Source organism: Anopheles darlingi, chromosome 2, assembly GCF_943734745.1.
Source record: "Anopheles darlingi chromosome 2, idAnoDarlMG_H_01, whole genome shotgun sequence".
NCBI classification, from domain to species: domain Eukaryota; kingdom Metazoa; phylum Arthropoda; class Insecta; order Diptera; family Culicidae; genus Anopheles; species Anopheles darlingi.
This window is the reverse complement of record NC_064874.1, coordinates 90,176,902-90,204,428: the sequence shown is the minus strand read 5'-3', so window position 1 is coordinate 90,204,428 and position 27,527 is coordinate 90,176,902. Positions and strand designations below refer to the sequence as shown.

Here is a 27,527-nt window from a genome sequence, read left to right as displayed (position 1 = left end):
AAGGTTCAAACCAATTCCGTGACTTTAGGGACTCGGTAGGAAAGAGACAGAGAGCACCTATGAACGATACTTTCCCCTTTGCTGGAGGGCCTCTGCCGGGACGGCGGCACGGATAACCTGGGCGACCAACATTAATCTTGGCGTGACACTGGAAAGAGATTTTCTCCGTTGCAGATCAACCGGATCGACAGTAGTGGGGCGCTCCCGAAGTTCCCCCTCTCCCCGCCCCGGGTGAGCATTGTTTATTCAACCGAAAGTGACACGTACACGGCAAGGGGGGCTCCTTCTAGGTTTGGCGGTGGCTTTCGGTGGCTTTGCATGCACTCCATCGGGAGGGAAGAGTGTTGGTCGTCGTTGGCATTTTATGGCTTGTTTCCGTACGCCGGTTGACTACATAATTAAATGGAACTTAATCTTGGACGCGGCACGATACGGATCTTTCGTTCTGCAAGGAAAGAAAGCGACGCGTCACGTTCGATTCGCACAAACAGACAGATGCGGACTCCCGGATTTGGCCGCCGGTTCGTTGGTCGCGCGGTCAAAGATAGGAAAAACAAATAAACATGACCAGCGGAACATCAGCGTGTCGTAAAACAATTATTTTACGGGGGAATCGGGTCAATCGAATGTATGAATCGCGCGATTCAGCGATTCAGCGATCGACGTAAAAGCGTCAGCGTTTTGGGTGTTTGATTTATGAACATCACAAAATGGCGATCGCGGGGCAACAAAAAAAAAACACACACACACGATCGATTTATACTTATTTGATTTCTTGATTTGCTCCATAAAACGGAGAGAATTACTAACCCCCAAAGGCCACCGAGATTGACGAGCCGCGGATCAGTGGAATGCGCGCTTGATGACAAACGAAAGACTTCAACGTCAAGCGACGAGCTTTCTTTGAAGGGCCTCCCTTCAAATACCATCGACCAAGTACCGACGAAAGGGCCGAGGATCGAGTTAATATGTTTGGAAAATATGTTGATTGCTCGATCACCACCACCTCGATGAACCGTGCCGACGACAGGGCTGGAAGTAACGGGCCTCCAGAGAAAGCGTCTCGGGAGAACGTGACCAACATGCACCGCTCTTGACGCTGTCAGCGGCATGTGCGGGTCTCAGATGAGCTACAACCTCGCCTCGTGACCGCATGATGATGCGCCACCACTCGGTGTGGTGCTGCGCAAACGAAAGCGAGAATTGTTCGATTTTCTCGGTCACTCGGGCGCGTTGTGGTCACCACCCGCCTCCCCCTTGTGCCTTCTTCTCTTCACCGCTAAAGCCTCAATGAGTCTTGGTGTGTGTGGTGTGTTGGTGATCGACTACTTAACGGGCCACAGCTCATCGACCAACATTGTTGAAGGAGATGTTTGCAGCGACGGACGGCCACAGACACAGACTTTCTTCCGCTTGGCCAGCATCCTCGATGGAATCGCTCGAAATAGGCCGCCACCAAAGAGGCAACGAAGAGGAGGGAAAAACCATTTAGTGGTCCGGGAAGCACCGTTTTCCCGACCAAGATACCAAGAGGTGTGAAGCGGCATAGTGCCCAGAGTAATGTAACGGCATTCCTCACGGGCAATTTCGGGACCAGAGGGTGGTCCCGGGCTTCAAACGGACCCCCACAGCAAGCACTCCAATTTGAAGACCTCCTCACAAATTTGGAGGTTAATTAATTTCAAAATCAGCTCCCCAAACCCTGAATTCTTTCAACAAAAAGGGAGAGAGAAATCTCTATTTCCCATGGTTTTGTATTCCGCATGTCCGCAGTTCCGAAACCGCATCATTAAATGCAGTTACGACGACGACTGCGACGACGATGTCGCCACTGGCACGACAGGTTCTAACAGATTATGGCTTTTCATCGCCCACAGTTTGCCACTTTTGCGACCATCCAACGAGGCAAGGCTATCCTGGCCTTCTGCTGCTGCGGTGCTTCTCTTTAAAAGTTAACTAATTGGACGAGAGTTCGTTTGCTGTTTGGGGTTCCCTTTTGAGAATGATTGGAACAGTTTTAAGCACGATTTATGTCCAATTAATTACTGCAGCAAAGATGACTGATGGACCATTTTTGTGTCGCTTCGATCATTAATCATTTTTGGGGACACTTATTGCGTCTCCAAATGATCTCCATCATCAGAAGGGGTTTGTGCACTCCTCGCACTCGCCAGTCTGAAGACAAAGCACTGCGCGAAAGACATAATTTCGAAACATATTTACACAACGTGCAACACACAAAAACGTTTGTTTGAGGTCGAACAAAACTGAAACTGAAGCGAGATCGCGATGAAAGCGGTCTAAACTTAAATACTCGCGAGACCTCCTTTGGCACAAAAAATGTCAAATGAGCGCCTTGGGAGCTGGAAGGCAGGCGAATAGTTCTGGCAAACATTGCTGAAATACAGGGCCACTGTGTCCGTAGCCTTGGCGAAATTAACTAATGCCAACCCCCTGTGTCACAATATCGTCTTTGGTTTCGATCGATCGCGGCGTTTGTTTAATAAAATTGTCCAGCGCATTCGTTGCGGCGGATAGATTTGTCATTCCAAAGCGTGTCTCGGCGTTTGAACACTGCTTAGTACACGAACATGATCACTAATGATCAGCAGAGGGAGGAGCGGGGAGAGGGAGAGAACATTGGTTGCCGCTTATGTGCATCTTATGGCAGCAACACGAGAAACAACATTCCTCATTGGCACAAGACAAGATATCAAGCGGAAAACCCACCGCAAAGTGGCCTGTAGGTTTGTCCGTCCGTCCGTGCGTGGTGGTGGTGGTGGTGAGGTGTGAATTTCATAAGAGCCAGAGCGAGTGTCATCGATTTTTCCTTCAAAATGGTGCTGCTCCTTCCCCCCGCTGTGATGTCAGCATAACGCAAAATGCTTGCGATGCGCGTATTAGATGTGACACAAAAGGAAACTCGAAGGCCGTAACACGTAAATTACAAGTTTTCAAACGACCAAACCACTCTTCAAAGACGAGAAAAGAGGCGAGAGGGAGAGAGTGTGCTTTAGGTTGGTCTCATAAAAGGATCGCTTATCGCTTTAGGGGCTTTTTGATTTGCGCACTTTGGCCCCGTTTTTGGCCACCGAAGGAGATGGCCCGGATGGTATACCGTAGCCAATGAGCGCTACAAAAGCGTTTGTTAATTAAATTAAAAAGCGATTTGCTTCCGAAAAAGGCACCGTGATCGCAATATGTGAGAGTGCGCCTCAAAGCACTTCAAGAGTGTATCAGGGGTCGGTCAGCCGATCGGTCAGTCCAGGGGGGTTGTTGTTGGTGTCAACTGCCGCGCGGCATACCGCCGCAAGATGGCCATTTGCAATCAATTATGATTTAATTAGCGGTTCGCCTTAGCCGGCCCATATCTAGCACCTGCACAAATGCTGCCACAAGAGATCGGCTGTGTGTGTGTGTGTGTGTGTGTGTGTTTAGCACATGCTAATTTGTTTGGACTTAATCGCTAGCTTGAGACGGCGCGATCGTACAACGGAGCCCTTCGCTCCATGACAGGAGCCGTTTTGCGGTTTACAATTGCGGGCTACGAGCGAGACATTCTAATTGATCCTCGCCAGAGGAGAGTGTGAAGGCCCCAGCTCTATGAAGAAGATGTTTATGTTAACTGACATCATCCCGCTGCTAACGTTCTGGCTGTCTTGTCGGTTGAATGCAGACCGAAACCTTGTACACAGCGTGGCCATCTTGAGAATATAATAAGCAAACCGGATAGTAGAATGGCCCTTAGACGCCATGCTATGCTCTAGGGCAGTTTCATGCGGCAGCGATCGACATAATTGAGACCACGGGGATGCCGCGTAGATCCCAGCCCAGGGAACTGCACACACACACACCACGTTCACAAGGTTCACACCGCTGGCCATTGTTTGCGACATGAGAAAACATGGTGCTTGTAGCTAGATGACCGGAAGGGCTGAGATCGTTGATGGCGACTGCAACGAACCGATCGCACCACACCTCAACTCAGCAATCACGTCATCTACACCCCCCCAGGCAGCATGATCACCACCACGGAGCACAAGAAACCTACTGCCTGCCGCTATAGACACACACAATCTCCTTCCTTCGTCAAATTCCAGTTCTTTGCTCACGCGAAAAACCGACACACATTGCAATAGTACCAGAGACCACCAGAGACTGGCTGGCTGGTTGGTCAGCTGGTTAGCAGCAGCAGCAGCAGGCTAGGAGCTCTGATATCTCAAAGGCGGATTAGTTTGGTCTACTTCCTCCTCCCCCCCTGTGTTCCTAATCTTAAGCCACAGACACTGCAATGTCCACGTCAATGTCCGCTTGCGGTGACGTATAAATGAGGTCGATGGAGGCCTCGCCACAGCCGTCGACTCCTCTTTCATCGTCTTTCACTCGATCGTCTCACACACTCAGCTCCCTCTGGAAGACTTTCATCGAAGGGAAAACACTTCTAGAAACATTTGCTGACCACCCGACAGCCAGGCCAAAGAACCCGACGCGTAGGTCATCACTTTCTTGCATTGCACTTAAACTATTGCTTAATCGAACCTTCAAATTTCGGTTTGTCACGAATCACAAAACGAACAGCGATCACAATGTTGCACGCGCGTGCCTCACGCAAGCACGCCAATCACACACGACGAACCCTCGCTCTCCCTCCCTCTCACATTACACACACTACCGACGATACAAACGAAACGATTTAACGTGGATCTCGTGGATCCTTTTTCGAGTTCATCAACAATATCAATATTCGTTTAAAGCGGTTCTCCCGTGCGGTTCGTTCGTGCGCTCGACCGACGTAATACCGTTCCCGTTAATGGTTGGCGTGGAAGTGCCCGAGAGACCGCGCTCATATGGCGGCCAAGTCCAAGTCGCCCCAATCGGTGACTGGGGAGCAATCGTGTGCCTCGTTGCCACAACCACAACCATACGGGCGCGCGCCGCATACACACGCCATCGGTTGGATTTGAATGGGGGGTTTTGTGTGCTGTTCCGTGGCGGCGAGCGTTGGTGGCTACTACAACACAACAACCCCCTTTTGCTAAGCGGATCGGCACCTTGGACGGCTCTCAACAACCAACCCCGTCCAGGTACGATCTCAGCGATCGCGGGATTCTAGCCCGGCGTCGTGTTGGTGTCTGTCGATCGTGCAGTGTAAGGGTGTAGCAGTGGTACCACAGACCCCCGCCGATCACGATCGTTGTTGCTGCTGCTGCTGAGCAAAGGGGTGCGTGTTGGTGGTTTCAAGAGAAATGTTACCCCGAACACGGCACGGGGCTTTTAAGGAGAGACTCGCGTGCGTGCCCCTTTCCCCCTCACCGACCTCACCTTCCGTTGTCGTCGTCATTGTCGCGCAGAGGTGTGTTTGTGAGAGATTGTGTCCCCTTCGTTCGCGTGTTGTAGGTGTTGTGTGTGTGTTCTCGGGGGCATTTATTTACGTTTGTTTTTGTCCACCCCCTTTTTTCTTTCTTCTGCCAGCTGTTCATTTTTGCTGCCTATAGATACAACAGGACTACGCACTTTTCGTTAAAGTAGAGCTACGATGGGGTGGTCGGCTGTTACGATCAGCATCAACAACACCCCCTTTTTAATGTGCAGCTCTCGCAATGATTAGATGTGCGAAATGTAGTATGTGAGGAGAAATGTGTCTTCGGCGAAGCGTGAAGAACCGTGAACTTTGTGAACAGAAGACAAACTCAAATGTTATGAGAAACGAGGTGGCACTGCCCTGAACTTGACACGATTCGAAGCAATAACGAAGCAAAGGTAATAGATACAAAATCGCCACCAAACCACCGATCTCTCGAATGAATTAACCATCGGCACGGAGAGTCACCGAACCGTGTGCTTCATCCACCACCACCCCCTCCCCCACGTCGGCGTATAAGAGGCCAACGCGCATTTGACAAATGTGACGACGGCTGGACGGTGACGGCGCGACAGACGGATTCACCAGCGGGCACCAATTTTACGCTCGATTTACCAAACGTAGAAACGTTTTACCGATCCTCGACTTTCCCAACCGGAAGATTTCCTCCGGCAGACGATGATGATGATGGTGCCCCGCGTGATAGTTGCGTGGATATGGATGAATGGCTTACCTGAAAATGGCGGAGAGAAGAGAAGAAAAAGCTTGATTATTAATTATGAAATTGGTTGGGGAGGATTGGCGTGAAAAACATTTGGGGCTCATTGGAGCGAGATCATCGACCAATGCTGGGGGGCTGTGTGTGTTCGATGAATTATTTAGTGATTTTATTGTCGATAGAAACACTTGCATCTGCCGTGTGCATTTGAGTCGCGGGCGTGTCAAGATGGTGCGTGCACCATTCACTTTCCAGATTTCTTATCCAGCAGTTTGATTTTTGTCAAACGATTTAACTGTTATATCCGAACGATCTGGGAACGATCTCTCCCAAGGTGGATGCATAAAGGCAAAGCGGGAACGTTGTTTTGCAACTTTAGCAGTGTAGCGACTCACCAGAGCCAGCTGTTCCCTGTTTTGGGGCCGTTTGATGGCGATCATAAAACATTTGGATCGTTACATACCAAAAACGAAATTACAAACGAAACGAATTCCTCCCTCGCGAACTAAGGTGGAGTTTTTTTTGCGGCAACCGTTTTGAGATCGAGATGAGAAACACCTCGCGAAACGTGAAACAGTTTAACCTGTACCTTTGAAATCATTGTACAAGTTGGAGAACCTTAAATTGTTATACATTTTGTAGTAAATCAGATCCGGAAGTTGGTGGTTTATTTTGGACCGATGGATCAGGAAGCTACATCTAAAAATTTGTTCCAACGTTTTAACGTTCCACGACGTCGACGCCAACACGTGCACAGCTCAGATGCGTAGAGTGGTGCTTCAATTTTACGCAAATTTATACACACACACACACGTCCTCTTGAAATGGCCGCCGATCCGGTACCGATCTCGTCAATGTCGTTGGCCGATCGACGATCGCGGATTGACGGCCCCAGAGGGTGAGTTCATGGCAGTCAGAAAACCACATTTTTGGCTAGGCCTGTGTTCAATTACTTAACAGGAGATTGTCTTGTTCTTGTGGGACTTGATGGAGCTTTTCGGCGCATATGGCAGTGACGACGGTGGCGGCGGCCGCGGCCAACGAACTCATAGTTGAGTCACTTCGTTCGGTGAATATGGTTGTGGCGCAACAATGTTCTCTTCTTCTGCGCTTTCTGAATAGATTATAACGGAGGCAACAAGAACCACGCTCAGCAAGTGCACGCGCCACGAAGAACCGGAAGTTGAGTCTGCGGACCGTGGAAGGATTTAATACGGAAGGAAGGCTGACATGGGAGAGTCATAAAGAAGACCATTAAAGCATGGACATGCCGTACACGGTGACGTGCGTCGTGGTTGTTTCCCGGGGGTGTAATAAAGTAATGAAGAACATATCTTTTGACGTACAATCAGTCGCATTGTTGTCCAATCTTCTGAGTCTGGGTCTTCTGATCTAAACTCAGGTGTGTCCGGAGGTGCTAAAGTGATTTTGCATATTTTGTCCCCCTTACTATACATCCGCGGAGCAGCTGTGGGTATCATAATTAATAAATTGGACCACGGTACGCACTACCAAGGCCACCGAACCAACCGAATTGGCTTCGTACGATGGCCAACTGACATTGGCCGTGGCATTACCGCGTTACGTCTCTACCGCAGAAGTGCGCAGAAAGCCAAAAAAGCGAGGCGAAGAGAACAAACAATGCTCATTTGCATAACACACAAAACGACACACATTACCGGCTAACCGGCCATCCCCGATAAGAGGTACCACCACCACCGCTGCCGCATGACGCGTACCTTCTTCTTCCTTCTTTCATGCCTTTTTTACCTTTATATCTTTTTGTGTTTTTTTTTATTTATTTTTGGCCAACATCGCACCAACGTCTGGCATGAAGTCTTTACACGGCCGACAGCAGCACTCTTACGTCTCTCTTGCACCACCCAAGAGGCTAATGGCAATCATCATTGGGGAGCCAACGAACCACCACCAACGGCAGCAGCATCGCATCACATCCCATTACCAACCGCAGAAGCGACGCATGGTCTTCGCTCGTGTGTGGAGAGATTCGAAGGAGATGATGAAAAATGCAAACAATCTGTAAGGTGCGCGTTATGAGAAAGGTCTGATGCTTCTGGGAACTGAAACTTGTAGAATGAAATGCGGGAAACGTTCCTTTTCCCGCAGCTTCTCAAGCAGAATATTTGATTTTCTCGATGTATGATCCACGAAGACCGCAAGAAGTTTGATTCAGCTGAAGTTGTACACATAAAAAGGCAAACATTCTAATGCAATGCGGGATAATTATTAGCTGTTTAAAACTAATTTGTTGACGTGCTCTTGCTGGCTGCCCTTTTAAAGTTCTCAAACTCATTAATACACCCAGCATACACAGTGCGCCATAGGTCTGTGATTTGCATTACTAATAAAGAAAACACTTTGGAACACAGCTCAAAAGTGTGTCATAAAGTATTGGAAACCGTGTCGCCACAACGCCTACACTGAAAAGCTACACTTTTAGCTGGAGCCATTTTTTTTGCGAAGTAAATTCCAAACAGTGCAACAAAACATGATTGACACTGATCCAGTAGACGTTTGATCGCCGGAGCCGGACATTCGCTAGACATTTTTGTCGGGGGTCGGGGGGCTCCTAGAACCGGAATCAGAAGCCGCCGGTACGTGGGAGGCTGAAAATGGATTGCTCATTCAATTAACCAATAACTGAGACCAGATCGCGCACATGGAGCACCCTCAACGGTGGGGGCACAAACGATGAAGTCTCCCTGATTGCAAGTGTCTCATAAGCGTCGTCGTCGTTGTCGTTGTCGTGGTGGTGCCACTGCATTTGGTGTTGTTGTTTAACAATTTAATTATGAGCGGTGGTTGTTAAAATAATTGCCTCGTGTATCCATTTCAACACCTCGGCCAGAGACGTGACGCGTGTTGGTGTGAAATTGAAAACCCACGGGGGCTTTGCGACATCTTGTGCGATGACTTGGGTATGACTTCTTTCCGGTGCACTAGAGAGGCCAAAATGGAACCGCGTCATGGCATCTCAATGCACAGGGAGCGTCTCTCATTGAAAAATGGCAAACGAATTTGTGCTGAGGTTCGTACTCTCTCGACCGTCACCGCATTCCAGAAGCAGGAATTTGTAGAAGACAACAGATCACCGACCTCGGCTCGAAGGTCCGGGGTAGTATGTCTATTGCCTTCCGCTCTATGCGCCGCCGCCAGCCCACACGAGCTGCTGCAGAAAGTCAAGGGCCAAGTATGGTAGTAATAAATCGATCTGGTTCACTTTCTACTCGAAGGTGCCGCCGCCCGGTGGAGTTCAATCGATGCTTCATTCCTCGGGTGCATTGGTCTCATTCCGGTAGGACAGAATCATTTATCAAAGTTCCTGGCCACCCACCCACCAACCCATGGGAAGTTTGATTTTTTGCAGAACCAATTCTTGAACACGTTCTCGCTCTATCACTCGTCTACGTCAATTTGTTGCCTTCTCGAGGGAGTATTCTTTGGCGAAGTTTTTATTGACGCACTTCAGATAAAGCTTCCATGAAGCTGTAAATGATTATTGAAGTGATCGAAGTCGAATTAGATTGAGTAGAATCTTCGTTTATCATTTATTATAACCCAAGAAAAAGAGAACTACTTCGAGTTTCAAACACATTGCTGTGGATTCCCCGGACCCAATGAAAGTAAAAATGTGTGTCACTCGCCTTGCCTAAGCTCGGCCGTGGCCGGGCATGTGGCTTTACTCTCGCGGGTTCAATACCTTGACTCCATCTCAAGTAGCCATCGTTGGTGGTGCGCTCTAGTGATTGTCTTCCCAAAGAAGGCGCTGTTGTGGCCACTCCCAGGCGACCAAACTCGCTTCGTGACTTGGCAGGCGGCAATGTCCGTCTGCCTCCTTCCTGGCCCAGGTTCTGAACCGCGCCGCCAGCATCGGCGGCAACTGGTATAAGTCAAGCCTCAGGAGAGGAGCGGTTCAAACATAAATCACGATCACGAATACCGTTCGATTGGTGTGTGCTTTAGGTTGATTTTGGAGTAGTTGTGGCCCCGGGACCATAACTTCCGTAAAAGGGACCATGAGCTGTGTCCCTGTCGCCGCCGCCACCGCCACCGCCCGTTGTGGCGCTTTAGGGTGTTTTCATTAGTTTCACTTTTCGAATATGGCATTCCGCGAGCTCGCGGAAGGTACTGAACTGCAGTAAGGAAATGAAACAAAAAAAAACGGCACCAAAACAGAAAACCAAATTTAACGAAAACTGTCGATTTCACTCTCACTCGAGCCGAGACGAGGCAGCGGTTTGGAGAAAGATCGCGAACGAACGAAACGCGTGTTTGTGTGCGCGCTGCAATAATTGCAGCATTCGATGGAGCATCGATCGAAGATCGAACGATTAATGCGCGCGACAACATAACGCGGCGATCACGAGACAAGCGAGCGCACGGGACTTTTGGGCCTTTCTAAACATTGGAACACCCAGCGAACGAACCGTACAGCTAGAAAGCTCAGTAGAGTTCAATGATTTGTTTTTGAGAAAAATATGTTCCAATTGGTCCTGAGAGCTAGGGCAGAAAGGAGGGAAAGAGCAGACAGTCGGTCGGTCGGTCGGTTTGAGGTTTATGATGCAGCAAATGTGATACACGATTTACTGGAACCATAGGTGGTCCCCAACGGCAGTGGTCCCCAGCGGTGTTCGCATAACTATCGTCGAAAGTTGTATCTCGGAGGGGGGCTCGGCCCCGCATACGCACCCAACTGAGAGGAAAAATTGAATAAAGAGTCCCCGATGGAAAACCGATTTTCTCTACGAAAATGGTCGCCGAAATGATTTATGTCCTATTACGCGGCCACCGGCCGGGAAGGAAGTGTTGCGCTCGTGATGAGTTAATTTTTGCAACAAAAAGCCCCGGTTTGATGATCGCCGGAAGTAATCACACGGCCGGCGTCCGCCAGCGGTTGTCGAATGGTTCCGGACCGCCCGGAGAAAAGTGCGTCAAGGCAGTGGCGGCGAGAGCAGCGAGCGTGGGTCTTACGGCATTTACGGCAGTCAGGTCTCGAATGAACTTGATCTGCCGGTCGCCGCTCGGATGGTGGGAGGAGTTGCGTTGTTGCGAAAAAAAAAAACATAAAATTGGACAGCTTTGAATGGTGCTATGGTGCTCATTTATGGAGGCGTGCTTCAATGACATTACGGACTTGCGGAGATGTGCTGGAGGAGGAGGAGGAGTAGGATGGCTGTTTTAAGAGTTCAAGAGAAAGAGGTTGATATGAATAATCAAGGAACGCCATTAGCGTCAAGTGGAATCAAAAGACTGGGACAGTTACCCTACTGGACACCATCACTTTTCTTTGTTTTGGGAGTGCATCTAAGTAGTTGATTACTGCCGCTTGTTTCTGCAGCATTAAGAGTTTTAAGATTTTTTAAGAGATTCATTGCTTGAATGAGGTATGAAGTGAAGTCATAGAACTGCTAGAAAATTGGATTAATGTTCCAACCTGTTGGAATAGTAAGCCGCGAGTTGGTTACTATGTCAATTGTCATCTAAGTAACCTACGCTTAGAAAACGAACGTCATTCCACTGTTCTGTTCTACTGTAATAAGACGTATTTGCAACCAGTTTTGGACCTAGAATAGTGATAATTCGTATATTCAGAAAAAAACGGTGTGTATTCTGTAAAACTGTGCGTGTCATCGGAAACCAGATCAGCTAAACTGTGTGTGTTCTTATGTAAAAAAAATGTATGTTCTCTAGCGGTAACAGTGGCGGATACGAAAAAAGTTCTCGAACTGAAAGAATTGCAGCAAGTTCCATGGCGCTGGCGACAATCAAAAAGCTAGGTGCAAGTGAGAATTTTATCGTACTATGTGAGTATGTGAAGGAGAGCTTGGAAACAGCTATATATATAAATGAAAGTTGCGTACTTTCGAACGCCCATAACTTGAGAACGGATGTGCCGATTCCGCTCATTCTTGGCTCTATGAATTCGTCTTGCTCTGCTTCATGTTTATACGTGGATAGAAATGTTGAGAATGTCCTGTCCTTTAATGACAAATAGAAACACTTTTTTGCAATGGCTTTCCACTGTACAGCCTGCTTGATTTGATATTATTTCAAAACATTGGAAGAAAACCTTTTGACTCCAATGCATACTTCGATGAATTCGATATTGTTACTCTAATTTGATCATCATCGCCTACTGCGGTAATTTCATTTTCTATAGCCATCAGACCAAAAATCGCTTGGTTTGTGTAAAAAACCAACCAATTGGTTGATTCGCGACTTTGTCTTACAACGGAGATTTGCAAAGTGGTTTAAGTTTGATGATCATTTTAGTTAGAACAAAAATTACGAAAATAATCAGAAGATCAAGTATAGGATTACGCAGTCGAAATTCAAGAAGGGTTCAAGAGTCGAGTCGCAGAACGAAGTTTGCGGGGTCTACTAGTACAAATATAATTTAGTGCTGCATCCAAGAACGCGCAAGATGCATGGAAAAGAATTGAATATGTTCGCAAACTAGGTTTTCCAAGAAAATTCTAAAATTTTAAGATTCAATTCAGAATGTTTTTAAGCGTACGATACTTAGCTGAAAATGAGCATAGTAACCGAATCGCAGGTTACTATTCCAACACAATCAATATTCATGTTTTTGAAAAAAAAAACTTCTAACGTGCATTTCGTATTCGAAATGGAAGCACACGAAACGATTCGTTTACCCTATCATATCCGTAGAAAACAAGCTGGCTAATGTGAACCCCCAAGTCTGTTCTATGTAGTCGCGACTGAGTGCGCCTGCCAAACCTCGGTTTCTCGGTGAGGCGCGAAGCTGGTCACACGCCAATGGATAGACACGAGAGGCGTGTGTCGCGTAGCAGCAGATAGAGCTCGGTATTGAAATCGGATCGTTTACACAACGCCACACCGTCCGGCTTATCTCCAAATTATGATTTCCTGGGTCTCGCACGCAGGCCACGCGGGCATTCACTTCGCAGGACGCAACAGCAGCAGCTGCAATAGCCTGCGTTGATTTTTAAATGTCATCAAAGGCTGGCTCTGGTGTTATCCGAAACCATTCTAAGGCGTGCCAACGAAGGGCACCAGCGTTTGGAATGTGGTTTCTTTCAGCCTGTGACGAGATGCCTTTGTTTGTTCCCGGCAAATACCGACACGACGACGCAACAACGGCACAAGAACGGCGCATAAACCCCATTTTGTTATGTAGCCTATGCTGGCCGGTCTTGAAGGAAGTCCATTTCAAGTGAAACGTATCCAAGAATTCAAATGAAATCCAGCGGCCTGGCGTCTATTGCGGAAGTTTCTGCATGGCTAGCGTAATAATTATGCAAATAGTGACAACGTGCTGCCGAGTTGGCCAGGAGAGCTGTTGCAAGAGAAATTACAAGGAAACCCAAAAAACGAACCCCCGCGTTTAAGCGTCACCGAGCGAAACGAGCGCCACGAACGCGAATCGCGACTTCCTTTTGTCGGTTACTGGCCAGGCAAGCTTGCTAATTATAACTTCCGATGATTAGAATTTGCGTTGGCACACGTTACACAACGGCCGATCCATCGATCGGCACGCAGATAAAGCTCTAGGCGCCGGCGCCATTTTAAATGCGTTCGACGTTTGGCGTTTTCTTTTCATTTTATTCCGCGTTTGCTTGAGTTATGGGGTGGCCATTTATGCTTCTCGTTTCGTTCCACGCAACAAACGCGGTCTGGGCGAAAGGTGCTCTAGTACACCACCTGCACCTGCCGTTGCGCCTATTGTTGCGGACGGGGCAAATGAACGAACGCGCAGCTCATAAACAAGAAACCGATTATTTATCGTCTTAATTTGTGCAGTGTTCACTTCAAAAGACGTGCGCCGCAAGTACTGATATCGCTCGTTGCTGATCTGCTGTCTAAACTCCTCCTCCTCCACCAAGGTAGATCCCTTTTTCACTTTCAAGCTCTTTACGGTGGTCGGTTGTTTCCTTCCGTTTTTTCCCAACGCAAAAAAAGAGAAATGAAAATCACGATGAGCGATGATGGTGTGCGGACGATCGCGATCGCTGTCTGCAAAAAGCTTTGCATCGTTTTTTGCAGACCTAAACTTATTAAAACCTTAACTTAGATACTGCTTAAATTTATTGATTGAATTAACGCATCCATCGACTTGATCAAGGCGGATGCGCTAGCTGGTGGTGGCCAAATAACGATAAGAAAATGCTAATCAACTGAAAATCTCCTTGCAACACCAATTGAGAGCATAATCAAGGGGATGCACAGCTTTGACCGATAGATATGACGTAAGCAATCTCACTGAAAGGTAAATTTAATGAAAAACGACATCGTTAAGCATCCCAGATTCGAGGGAAGGGGCAATATGGTGTCGCTCATCATCAATCGATCGATAATTAGGATCGAAGCCGATGGTTAATGTACAACGTCTAGCGAGCTCCGTTTGGCAGTGGTTGTGCTATCGCAACAATGAACATAACAACCGTGAAGCAGATATGATCAGTAAAATCAGTAAATGAACCATAGCATTTGGTGGCTGCAACGATCGCCGCCGACATACGATCCCGAACAAGGTGGATCGGGTGTTGAGGCGTTGTTGCATCACTGATCGATATCTAGCTTGATCCTTTCATCATACGTGAAATAGACCAAATCGTTCGGTCCGGTGATCGCCATCCCAGTTCGCCTGCGTGCGATTTGTGCAAAATAATTTGTCAATTTTTGCTTGGAAATGGTAGTTCGAGTTTTTTCGAGGTGAACTTGGGACGAAATTAAAATCTCGTGACAACTAAAAATTAATAATAAATTCGCGCGCGCTCCACCTGCGCGAAAACATGTTTTCTTTGTTTGAGACAGAATTCCAAATAGCAGCATTTGGTTGTGTCATTTCCATAATTTGTCTGCCGTTTCGGTGCCATCTTTGAAACCAGTTTTTGTAGAATTTTGGTTTTCTTAATAAGTGTAATAAAATTGGAACGTTGTTTTGATGCATTTTATTACTGTAATATTCTGGCAGCGGAATATTTTTTCTGCCTTTTTTCGCACAAAACGTGCCCGAAGTTCAACATAACAAACCGGAGAGACCGGATGGTGATGATGATGCGAAATAGAGATATCAAAACACCGCCAGTCGCTTCGGTGCGCACAGTGTAGTCTTCACTTCAGGCACACACACACAGGTTCTATGACACTTTCTGGTGCATCAATGCAAGTCACGGGTCTCATTGGGGATGCAAAAATGCAAATTTTCACAGGTAAGGTGGTGGCCACACCGACCGACAACACCAGACCAGATCATCTTCCCTCTTCAATCTCTGCTTCGAGTGTAGAATATTTGTGTTGGACATTAAAGTACTCGGCGTACGAGAGCTTGGCACGTTCATGATGACGAGGACAATCTTCGAACCGTTTTTCTAGGTCGTCCTTGTAGACTGGAGCGTGACACCAATCCTCCATCCGTCGCATTGATTAATGTTGCGTCGGATTGCGGTGGATCTTCATCGATGCAGCAGCCACCATCGAGTCCACCCACGACACGACCTGCCGGGTTTAACTCGGAGGGCGATTGAGATCTTCGAAAAATTTCTTTCAAACAGCGCTCCTCCCTCTAGTTGTCAGACACACACACAAACACCCAGCCACAGTGGGGGTTGGTGAGGTGAGCCCATAAATTAACAATTAATCAACCTGCAACCACCAGACGCACGCACACCAGGGCCTTTCTTTTATGGAATGGATTCGAATGATCCGACCTTAGGAGAGCTTCTCCTTGTCGGCAGTACAGACAGACGCCCGCAAACTCTGCGAGACTCTCCACGACGATAATTAACGACGCCCTCAGAGGCTCATTTACATACGCCTCACAATCGGAAAAAAACCGACGAACGCGTCTCTCTCTTTCTTTCGTTTGTTCCCCAGCCCAATCAGCAACAAAACTGTCGAGGGAAAGATGAATGGACCAACATCAAAAATGGATCAACGCTGCACGCTGAAGAGATGAAAAGGGGGGAAAAAACGGCGAAGGAAATAATGATGATAGCACATGCCGGCATGCTTCCATGCATTTGTGTTGTCTGATTGCACCGCTACCAAAACCTCCAATGGTGGGAGGGTTTAATAAGCGGCAGACATCGACCTTTCGTTTCAGATTAATTGGGCGGCCATGGGGCGGGCCGGCCAACGGAGGGGAACTTGTCCCCGAAAAAGGCAATTTTCTCCGCATGAAACAGGTGCGCGGCACGCCGGCCAGTGTTCTCGCTTGGCTGGCGGTTGCATCAGTGCACTTGCAATTGTGCAAATGAGCTGGGCAAATGTCAGCAGCTGTTGAAAGGCCGGTGACAGAAGCCTACGCCCGCCCGTATGGCCTCCCACTCGTTCGCTTGATGCCGGAGACCTTTTCCACGGACTGACCGTTTTTGGTCGATCAAAGCGAATCGTGCGTGGCCAGATGCATGATGATGATGGGTGGTACACTTCTAAGCCAAGATCTGCGACACAAAAGACATGCATGGCTTTGGACCACTACCTCAACACACACGACCGGTTCCTCCCACCGTGGAGAGCGCATTTCCCTATTAGAAAGGGGGGGGGGGGGGCTCGGTCAAATGTTTTTCCCCCCGGCGTGTCCTTGTATTGCTGGCGAGATGCGAGATGCATCCGCCGGTACCAAATCGAGCTCATGTTTTGTCTGCAGCAAATGGACATTAAGTGACAATACGTGTCGGACACTAAGTGAACCTCGGCGTGCATTGTGTACATCAGTTGCAGAGGAAGTATACCTCGGAATAAATCTTACTTAGCATCTCAAAATTAGCTTAGCATTCAAAATAATCATAAAAAACCTCAACCAATATAGAATGATGGATGCTTTTTGTTAATAAACTGTACCGCATTTATTGAAATCCTCATTCCTCGACTTTATAGTAAGCGATTCGCGGTCCAAAGATCATCAAATTGCTCTAGAAGCTTGAGGCTTTGTGTTTGCAACAATACCCCCTAAGCGCATCAGGAATAAACCTTTTTATTCTGTCCTAATTCAACATTGCTTCACATATAGATTTCAACAGTAGAAGCCCTACCGCGTGTCATATGTCACCAACTTGACCGACGGGACAACATGAGTAGCGGTACAGAGCTTGGCATACATATTAGGATCGCCTCGCAACTTACGCAAGCATTCCCTCTCCCTGCCCTGGGGCGGAGACATTCGGCATTGGCCACAAACGCGATACAGTAGCACAGCAATAACCTGTCCTACGTGTGTGTGTGCGTTTGCCGCCGCCGCCAGTGGCCAATGTTGATGTTATGCAGTTACTTGAACCACAACTCAAGCGCCGGCTACTAGGCACGAGCAGGTCGTACCGGAACGTGAGAAATGTCATTCTGGTGGGATCAAGCAACGGTAATTTTTGGATTTATATTTTCTCATAAACACTACAAGATCGTGTTCTGGACCGACGGATGAACGGACGGAGGGTGTGTTATGGATCGTGCTTGTCTGTGCGCTTCATAAAACTCTTTCTAATGTCCCGAAATGGAGTGCGTATCATCCAGCCCAGACAGTACGACACGTACGACAATGATGTTCCCTCATGACACCTGATGACGATGGTCAACGCAAAGGAAACATTGTGTGTTGGCGTCGTCTCCGTCTTAAACACGAAACCGAGAACGATGAAATGAAATGCTCCTTACAACCTACCTTGGAACAAGGCCAAGATAAGGTAGCACTCCGGACGCGCACTCCGGTGCGCAGACAGTGAGAGGTGTACCCATAAAGTCTCTTTCGTTGCTGCCGCCGTATGGAGCGCGTTCTACGCGCGTTATCGAGGGCGCCTTCCCAAACAACCTTCACCGATAACGAAATGATATAGCGGAACGCGTTAGGTCGCGAGGAGTGCGAGAGTATCACCTGTTTATGGTCTTTGGTTGTTGTTACCTCGTTACTTGCTGTTGGAGAAAATGAATCGTAATTTGTGGGCGGCCACTGCGGCCCAACGCCTTCGATATAGCATTCGATGTGGGGTAGGACAGGTATTTGATCGCCTGGATATGACCGGTCCAAACATTAATTGGAAAAAGTAGCGTTCAGTAGCGCTACTTTTATTTATGTTTTACCATTTTAAAGCCCCCGTATGACCCGTTTGTGAGGGCCAATTCGTTGCAATCCAACTGCAACGCTGTGACGCGCGTTCGACAATACTAATGAGAATCACGAAAGGGCGTCTAGAGTCTCTGAATTGAACAAACGAATGGAAAATGACGACTGGCAGTAAGTCGGGAAAGAGAGAGAAACCGAGCTCATTTCGTGTGGGAAGCAGGTCCTCTTTCAACCCTTCGAAACAAAGCGCATCCGAAAAACGAAAAACCTTTCCGAAGAAAAGCGAATTTTCTTCAACTCGTCTTGGTCGCGTCTCGAGGCACACAATTGACTCGTACTTGTCGTCGTCGTCTGGAAGATTCGATGGAAAATATGCGTGAAAGCTCCCGCTGGAAGGAAAAGCAAAGGAAAAGCTTTCATGCCATGGACCATTTTCTTCTTCTGCTTGTCTTTTGTTCCAAGTAGCACAGTAGGACAGTGGATGGATGTTCTAGCCTTCCACTAATTGCTTGCACTACGTCGAAGGTTACAGCGGTGGGTCAGCAGGGCGTCAGTTACCACGCGCTAGTAGCAAACGAGAAGGTTTGTTGATGATCATTTCATCACGCAGGTTGACCCCCGCTTCGCATAGGTTAATCAAATACACCGAAAGCGACCCACGGCGGACCCATTTCATTCTGTTTGTCAATGTTAATTGATTACTCTGTCTCGCTACAAGAGGTGATCTTTGTCCCCGTTGACCAACACGTGCCTTTTTACGGCATTAATACGTACGGTACTGCAACAGGTTCCTTCCTTTCCCTTCTTTGTGGTTCGTTAAAATTGGATTTAAGGCCACTACAAGTCGAGCAGCCTCACCTCTCAGTTATCAGTTGCTTGTCGTAATACTTTCATGCGGTTGAGGCGCCATAGTAGCTCTTGACTTCAATCGGTTACATGAGTTGCGACCACTTTATGGTGCGTCTATTAGTTTACAGTTTAACGACACACACACACAAACGATTCGTGATAGCCGGGAAGGATCGATGGACCATTCATAGACACAACACCGAGCTCTCGGTGGTGAGCATCATCGTTCAACAGAAGCCCGCGTTATAACGCGTTATTGGCGACCGGCCGACCGGTAATTGGCCGCATGACACGTCATACTCCCACCTGCCCCGGAGGGTTGTTTGGTACAATAAACATCAGCGCTCTGTGTCGTATCAAAACGAGTGTGTTGCTTACGATCGTCCAACTTACTTGGTCACAGCGAATGTAATCCATGGTGAGTAGGTGGAAGGTACAGGATGCAATTGATGTTCACACAATCCACCGCAACCGCCAGCAGACAGCATATCATCAAACAATAACACCTAGCGATAAGCGTGCACAGCACACAGCAGGAGAATCTCCATTGGTACTACTTCACTTATGCTTTCCTGCCCCCCAAACCACACAACATGTGACGTTATCAGCACGTCTCTAGGAGAATCAAATTTCACTTTCAACGACCACCACCATCACCATCCGCGACACCTGCACTCCAATCACATGCTGTACACGCAAACAGAGACTTGTTGATGCCACGACGACCGGACGGACTGCCGAAGAGGAGATTCTATTTTCTCCTTTCTTCCTTCCACGTAGAACACCGGCAGGCATCTGTATCTTCTCACGCGGACTTTAGACTTGTTTTGAATTTATTTTTAAACCCCAAAAACGACATAACACATCACACCAGCGGTAGACGACCTATCGGTGATCGGTTGCTACCGAATTGGCCAGGCAAGCAAACACATTTCCCGGCTACACTACGACCGATCCGATCGGTTTGAGTGGTCATCAGACACTACTAGGCCCTGCCCCCCGGGTTTGTCAGCGTAACATCATCCCCCACCCCATCAAACACTGCGGCACTGCAGTGCCATACACTAGCATGAGCAAATTGTTTTTCTTTCCTAATTTTCTCTTTTGACGATTTGCATTTGGCGCACACCCCGACAGCCGGCAGCTGTTGGCGACTGTGACGATTGAGTTTTCGGTAGCCAAAATTGGGTATTATGTTGGTTGGGGTTCCGTAGCGGAACAATTCCGATCCGCTTGCACGGTTGTAACACACTCGCTTGCGTCACTCGCGCGGCATCATGCACTGCGCTTGTTGCAGTCCGTTCCGTTGCGGATTGCCTTATCGATTAGCCATCAGTGAAGGTCACGTTGGATTAGCCACGATGTCAACTACACTAGTCTGATCGATCCTCTTCCCGCGTTAAATCGATGACGAATCACAGGGCACGTGTCGCCGTCGCCGTTGGCTTTGCTGATCAACAACAACAACAACAACGCGAATGGCAATAGAAAAAAATACCGAAAACAAACTCGCGATGCCACTATCAACATCACCGGTGCAGTGTCGTCGTGGTACTAAAAGAAAGCAGCGGGAACCTTAATTTTTCCCTCACCTTCTGTCTCTCTCTCTCTCTCTCTCTCTCTCTCTCTCTATCTCTCTTTTGCACTCTCGGTGTAGTACGCGTGCAATGCACCGTAGTGGTCGTGGCCACGGGCAGCTGGGGCGCCTGGGGTATTGTCAGTCGTCGTCGTCGTCGTCGTTCGCTACCTATTCGCCACCCTTCGTCGTTCGTTCGTTGGCCAGGTTCCATCATGCGCACCCCCAGCCCAGTGAGGGGTTCGCACAACGATTTTGGAGCACACTTCGTTCCGTCCGCGTGCTGCTGTCGCCCACCGCAGGGCCACCGTACTGGTGAACGAATTTGGCAGCCAAAGTGAGATCGTGCTCTCTGGCGGTGCCGAGGATCGCGGACTCGGTGATCTTGCTGCGAGCTGCGGTCGTTGCCAATACCTTCTCCCCGCGTGGAGCACCATTATCAATGGCGTGCCGTGGCGTGAGATGATTTCAGTGCCGCTATTAGTGCGCGCTAGAGAGGGCAACGCTGGTGGTACGGCCGACCGATCGGTTGGCAAAATTGCATGTGAATGTGAATGTGAGGTAATGGCGGCTGCACCATATGGTCTCTCTCCATACGATGCACGGTGCGTGATCGCCTGGTTCACCGCCAGCAGCAGTAGAGAGATCAACGGGAGATAGTAGTGGACAACACAGAACTGCATGCGAACTGGCTTCTTTTCTCAATGGAGACCTCCCCGCCTCTCCACCCTTTTAAGCACGCAGGGCACACGGTTTAGGGGCAATTAGTTAGGAGGAGGAGGAGAAGGTTGGGGAAGGAGAAAAGCGAACCCGAAACGAACGTAATAACGGTCGTCGATGGGATGATGTATACTTTCCCTTTTTTTTTGCGACCTGGTGTGCAGATGGTGGGCTGGCGAAAAATTACGCACGGTTAGTTTCCCAGAAGACACAGGAACTAATACCAGTAGACAGTGTTTCAGTGCTCCATAAATTAACTCATAAAACGTGCATCGTGCCAACGGCATTGGTTTAGCAATTCCGATTGCGCCGTACATCTCTATTCGTCTCCTTATCGTCACCATGCCCCATGGCTCTTTGCTTTATGGTCCCAAAAATGTGTATTTGCCAGGAACACACTGGCAAGTGCCATGGCAAGTACGTGACACCTGGACATGGTCGTACATAATCCGGTTCGCATCACGTAGCTCCCGGTATTCTGCAGGACTCGAGACCGTCGGACTCGGTCTCGGTCGAGTAGTCGGAGTAGTTTGACTCATAATTAAGCACAGCGGCGACATGGAATGGGAGAGAATAGGGTTAGTGTGATGACCATCCATTTCAACGAAGGTCAAAACAAAAAAAAGAAATTGACGCCCTCGGTCCACGGGATACAGAAAAGCGGACAGCACAATAATACCCCAAAGGGAAAAGTGGGCGTCAGCACGGGAACCGGCGCCATTCTACCGGAACTACTGTTTCCAAACACACGAACACACCAGCAGCACACAGAAACCGGTTTTTGTTTCATTTTATCAAACCAACCCATCGCGCATCACGTCACATGCCAAAGATGGTGAGATGATGTTGTTGTTGCTGGTGCTGCTGGAGCATGTGCAAAAGCTATGCGGCAAGGTCGTTTTGGGGTAAGCAGTACTGCTGCTTTCGTAACCGAACACCATCCCTCCGAAGAGCCCCAGGATAAGGTGGAAACAAAACATAACGGCATCCGTGCACCGCAAGGCCCAGGCGGTCGGGAAGTTGTTCTCCTTTGTACTTTGTGGAGAACGAGGAAGGGAAGTTGTTACTTATTACTTTCGGTATGTAAGCCAATCATGGACGAAGTAATAAGTTATGAATGGATACAAAGACTTGGGGCAGAAGATAATATAAAAAAGCGATTGAGCCAGCATGAAATATTAAAGGAATTTTTAATGTTCAACAAAATATCAAAAATAAAATACTTTAGGCACTTACCCGATTGTTTAAACCCTCGTCGTTCTTGCCGCGCTTCAGAGACGGCGCCCGGATCACGTTGTGTTCGTACGGATTCATAGTTTCACTGTTTCGGGAAATTAAAAAATTAACGGGAACTTTCACGGGAATTTAAACACTGCCCGGTGAAAAAAAGGCTCAACGGTCACCACATTTTTCGTGGTGATTTCGCGTTCGACCAGTACTGTGCTTGTTATTCTCACGTACAGATGGCGCTGACCGAATCGAGCACTTATTTCGAGCACTGCTTTGCCGCGCTACTTGATCGCACGATCCGCGATCTCTTTGCGATATTAACACGATCTCTTGCTTCAATGAATGAAAACACAGCTTTCCGCTTCAAGCTTAATCAAACACTCTCACATTTTCGAACAATATTCTGCAGGCAATTCGCGCACTCTACACGATCTGCATGGGAACGATCAACGATCACTTGATATAAAAACGACACTATTGCTGCTATTCACTACACTAAAATGCAACTAAATGCATGCGGTGCTATCGAACAGGACCAAGAAATGGAACCTAGATTAACGATAAAGGAAATAAGCATCACGATCACATGATCTATAAATCACATATGCTTAAGCGGCCAACGAATCACCGTTCTTGCATGGAAATCAAACAACCAAAACCACAAATCTCCACGAATTGCTGTTCTGAAATGTCTTCTTTACAGTCGGGAATGCTTTAGTTCGATGACGGTATGCGATCCGTGTGCCGGCGATGTGGGCCACCTGTAGAAGAGAAGAAAGAAAGAAAAGGGAATCTTTAGAACGTTTGATTCGATCGATCTCGAGACCGGATGTGATGCGCTTTAATTAGATCGAGTCTCGGCCGGTGGAAATAAAACACAAGAAAAGGAGAGATGGAGAGAGAGGGAGAGGACAGAGGCCGGCCTATTTACAACTCTATTTCCCACCGATCAGATTCAAACTAACGAGCTTCCTCTTCAAAAAAAAAAAATGGAACGTTGCAGGCAGGGACACTCCGAGACGGATCATCGAAGAGATTGATCCGGCGCTCGTTGTCTTTAGTTTTTGTTCTTCTTTAGTCATCGTAATCCGATGCGTGCCACCTAAATTCACTTCGATTTCGATCGTACCGGTGGGACAAACAAACGAACGATCATGCGTTGGATCCCGTGCTTTTCCGGGAAGTGGAACAGGTTTCGGGACCCACCATTTTGAGTCCTAAAACAAAAATCAAACAAATCGTATTTCCTCTATTCGAAGCTGCGTCCCTTGGGTACCGAAACATGCTTTAAAATATCGCAACAAAATGACGCAGAGACGGTCCACCGTGGTTCGTGAGCCGGCCGCCAAGAAGGCCGAACGAAACGGCGGTCCAAAGCGAATGTTGAATTATTTCGCAATCAAGTGGCGTGATTCGGTCACGATAGTTTGGCTGTAAAAATCGAAAAAGTAAAGGTCAGCACAAGCGAAATGCACTGGAATGACGGAGCTGTGATCAATAAACTTATCGGAAACAAAGTGCTTTCGTCATAACGATTTGATCATTCCAGAAGCCGAAGAAAAGAAGAAAACTGTTGGATACGATTACGAAAATACTTCAAATTAGATGGAAAAAGAACTATGAAAATAGTTGAACAGATAATGAAATGGTCGAAGCATCTTCGCTCGGAATCCCGAACGCGCTACCAACGCTCGACAGGACATGGTGGTATCGATCCGGCTATCGCTAAAATGCTAAATCAAATCAATCAACATGAAATTTGATCAAAATCTTCAATCTCATGGATCGGCGGCGACGGCTAGAACCCAACATTCCAGCCAAAAGAAGCGTCAATGTGATTGCAGCTCGTAATCAACACGCTGCCAGCAGCACGGCACCATTTCATGAAATTCGACGAATAAATCCAGGACACCGAAGGACCAGGATGCCCCAGAATTCCACTCCAATCAGCACGGCGGGGACCACCACCCCAAAAACCCGTAATAGCTAAGGTCTGCACCGACCTTGAGCTGACATTCTGCCGGTTTGGTCCTTTGTAAGACATTTCACAAACCCGACGGGGCTCGACGACGAGAGGCTCTTCTTGACTTCTTATTCCTCGGTTTTGTAGGACAAGTGGCTCCTTGAGGAAACGCGAAGTGGCTTTCCTCGTTTTCCGAATTCGTTTGATTCAATGGTGGTGGTGGTGGTGGTGGTGGTGTTGCCTGCTGTTGAACTGTGGGAACCAAGAAACGACGAAGGAACGTGCATCCTATTTTATCTTTTTTATACGGACGACCGGCTACGAAAGCTTGACTGGTGATGACAGCGGCTCCTAGCAGCGGAATCTACGGAAGCGATTACAGATGTTTTTTTTGCGCCCTCGAAAACCTCATTTCTCAGACACGCGTGCAGTTAAAGGCTTAGCAGGAACGGTAATAAGATAACACGCCGGTGGGCTGGAACATTCAACATCAAAGAGGGAATTCTCGACTGAAGCGTAGAGTTCTTCGAGTTTATGTTACTTTATCGGAATCGCAATTGAAGAACTAATCCGAAATTCCTTAACACGAATTGGCCGCTTCCTATCATGGGCTATGCGGAAAAGGATTGAAAGTTCCGCCATTGAATCGCATTTTACGATATCGGGGGATCGGTTTTATCGGGCGAACGCCTTAAAAGTACGTCATTTTATTGCGTCTACGTCTGGTGAGTGTGGTGCGTCTGATCTTCTAGATCAGAGCAAAGCTCCCAGACTCGAAACCGTCCGACTGGTCGAAGTCCATTAACAACAAAGACGCACACAACCCAAAGCAACGGCTCTCTCGGAGCAAGGAACCTGCCTGCCGCCTCTCCACAACTTCAATTACTGCATCGCCATTAAGCGGGCGAGCGAGCGGACGGTGGGGTAAGAACACAACCCCATCAAACCAGCTGCACCAAAGAGCAGGAAAGAGAGAGCGGCTCAGGCAGGGAGGTTTGCGGGACTATGTGACGTACGCAATGGCTCGAACCAGCTGTCGAAGTCCGTTAAGCACTTGCCAAAGATACGCCAAGGTCATAGCCTCTCGTTTGTGTGATCGTCGAGCCATCGAGCAACGGCTTTTCATGTTGCTACGGTCCACGAAGAGATAAGCAGCGTTGTGTTTGTGGCGCAAGAAGCTGTTCTCCTACAAGGGGATTGTACGTCTTTTGCTGCCTAGCGCACAGTACGCATTGTCGGTGTTTCTGGTTCTTCCCATTACCTAGCGGCACATAGCGATACATAAGGAAATGCAAGGTGCGCAGAACTCAAGCCAATCCACACAGCAGCTGTCACGAACGAATGTTGCTTCGCGGCAGTTCACTTTCCGTATATTATTGGTCGGTTTCCTTTGGATTCTTATTTATCTCTCCGTTCCTTTACAGATCATCGCACACGCGCACCTGTACGTTGTGGCATTTGTGGACGTAAAATACTAGAACACGAAACAAATTGCAAATAGATGGACATGAGGAGACCTTTGCGGCAACCAGCGTCATCAGCGGCGCGGCGACTCAACGGAGTTTTCGAAATGTTGCTTTTAATTAGTCATTCACGTGGCAACTGATCTGACTAACGACAGTGGAGCTGACATCGGCTAAGATCGCAGCTTCTTAAACGAAAACGCTAAACAACGTGTGGCGTGCATTTAGTCATCATTATGGCTTCGGGAATCATTCAAGCTGAACAACAGATCTACACTAGAGCGCTAACCAAACAAATCAATCAATCTATGGACGGTAGAATCGTTCCACCACTCCCAGAAGCAGTGATGGTAACGTTTATAAACATTTATTGTCCTTTGTTGTTTGGCGACGAACGCTTCCAGACAGTCAGACAGACAGACAGACGCTAACCTTTGATCCATTTGTCAAATATGGCATTGCACTTTTACGGTGCATCGCGCGCAAAGATGCATTCGGTGCGATGGTCAGGCAGAGTTCAATCAATTACCGAACGACTATATTAGGCTTTTGTAATCATCATAAATATGTCGCCTGTAAAGTGTTACAGCTCGGTTAGTTGAACAAAGACAAAGTACCACAAATAACTGAAGATTACACAAAGGAATTCTGTGGAGAGTACATGTATCTTGGTGCATGTGCTGCTGAACCATGGAATAGAACCACTTCTGCAATGGAATCCCCATTAGACCAATTTATCAACGACATTGTCATGATGATTCCCGGTTCCGCACCAGTCTTTCCCACTGTAACGCGCCTCATTAAAAGCATGGCGTCTCTCGGTTTCCAGCGGGAAGTACAGGATAGCATTCAGGCGTCGGATGATGGAACGCTTGACTGGCTGAGCAATGAACGGCGTAATGCAATTATCATAATTTATCCAGCACAGCACAAACTAGAGCTAACTACATAAAAGGCAAACGGTGGGTAGCAGAAGATTCTTGGAGCAAGTCGCTCGGACTTCTTGGTAGCCAAGAATTTCAAAAATGGCCAAACTCCCTTCAAAGCCCAAAAAAAACGCTAAGCATGCAAAAATCCACGGATCTACCGGAATGCCCGAACGTTATGCAAGATCTGCTCAGCTCCATCGATTCGCCTGGAGGTCGTCGTGCAGTGCAGTGGAGTTGCACAACTGGCCTCCTTCTTCTTAAAGCCTTTGAACGCAGGCGATATCTGAAAGGAGGCAATCTCTGAAAGGAGTTTATTACACAAATTTGCCACAAAGCAAACCTGAACCCTCCTTCATTTCGGTTTTCAGCGATTATCACTCACCAGCCAGCCGCAGCGCAGCTCCAGTTCAGTTGAATCGCACAAAACCCACTGTAAATCTGAGCAGGGAATACACTTTAAATTGCTCGATTGCCTACCTCCCCGAGACTGATTTTGTGGGGCAAAGAGGAAGTCAACATAATGCCCGGGTGCGAAACCGGGCGTTCGGTGAAGATGTTCGCAACTTTCTCTCTCGCCACGCTGCTACCACGAGCCACGGATCGATGATCCAAAACAAAAGCATCCATAACCCACTACGCCCGTGCTGGGGGTT

At 48.0% G+C, this 27,527-nt stretch overlaps 1 protein-coding gene across 1 annotated transcript in view; it reads right to left on the bottom strand.

Annotated features, from left to right (window-relative positions):
- Positions 1 to 27,527, bottom strand: part of LOC125952109 (uncharacterized) — an 87,607-nt gene that overhangs the window by 35,222 nt on the left and 24,858 nt on the right. Inside the window, exon 2 of the mRNA XM_049681384.1 lies at positions 22,526 to 23,068. Within this exon, the coding sequence (XP_049537341.1) occupies positions 22,526 to 22,603 (78 nt within the window). The 5' untranslated portion in view covers positions 22,604 to 23,068. The remainder of the gene's footprint in view (positions 1 to 22,525; positions 23,069 to 27,527) is intronic.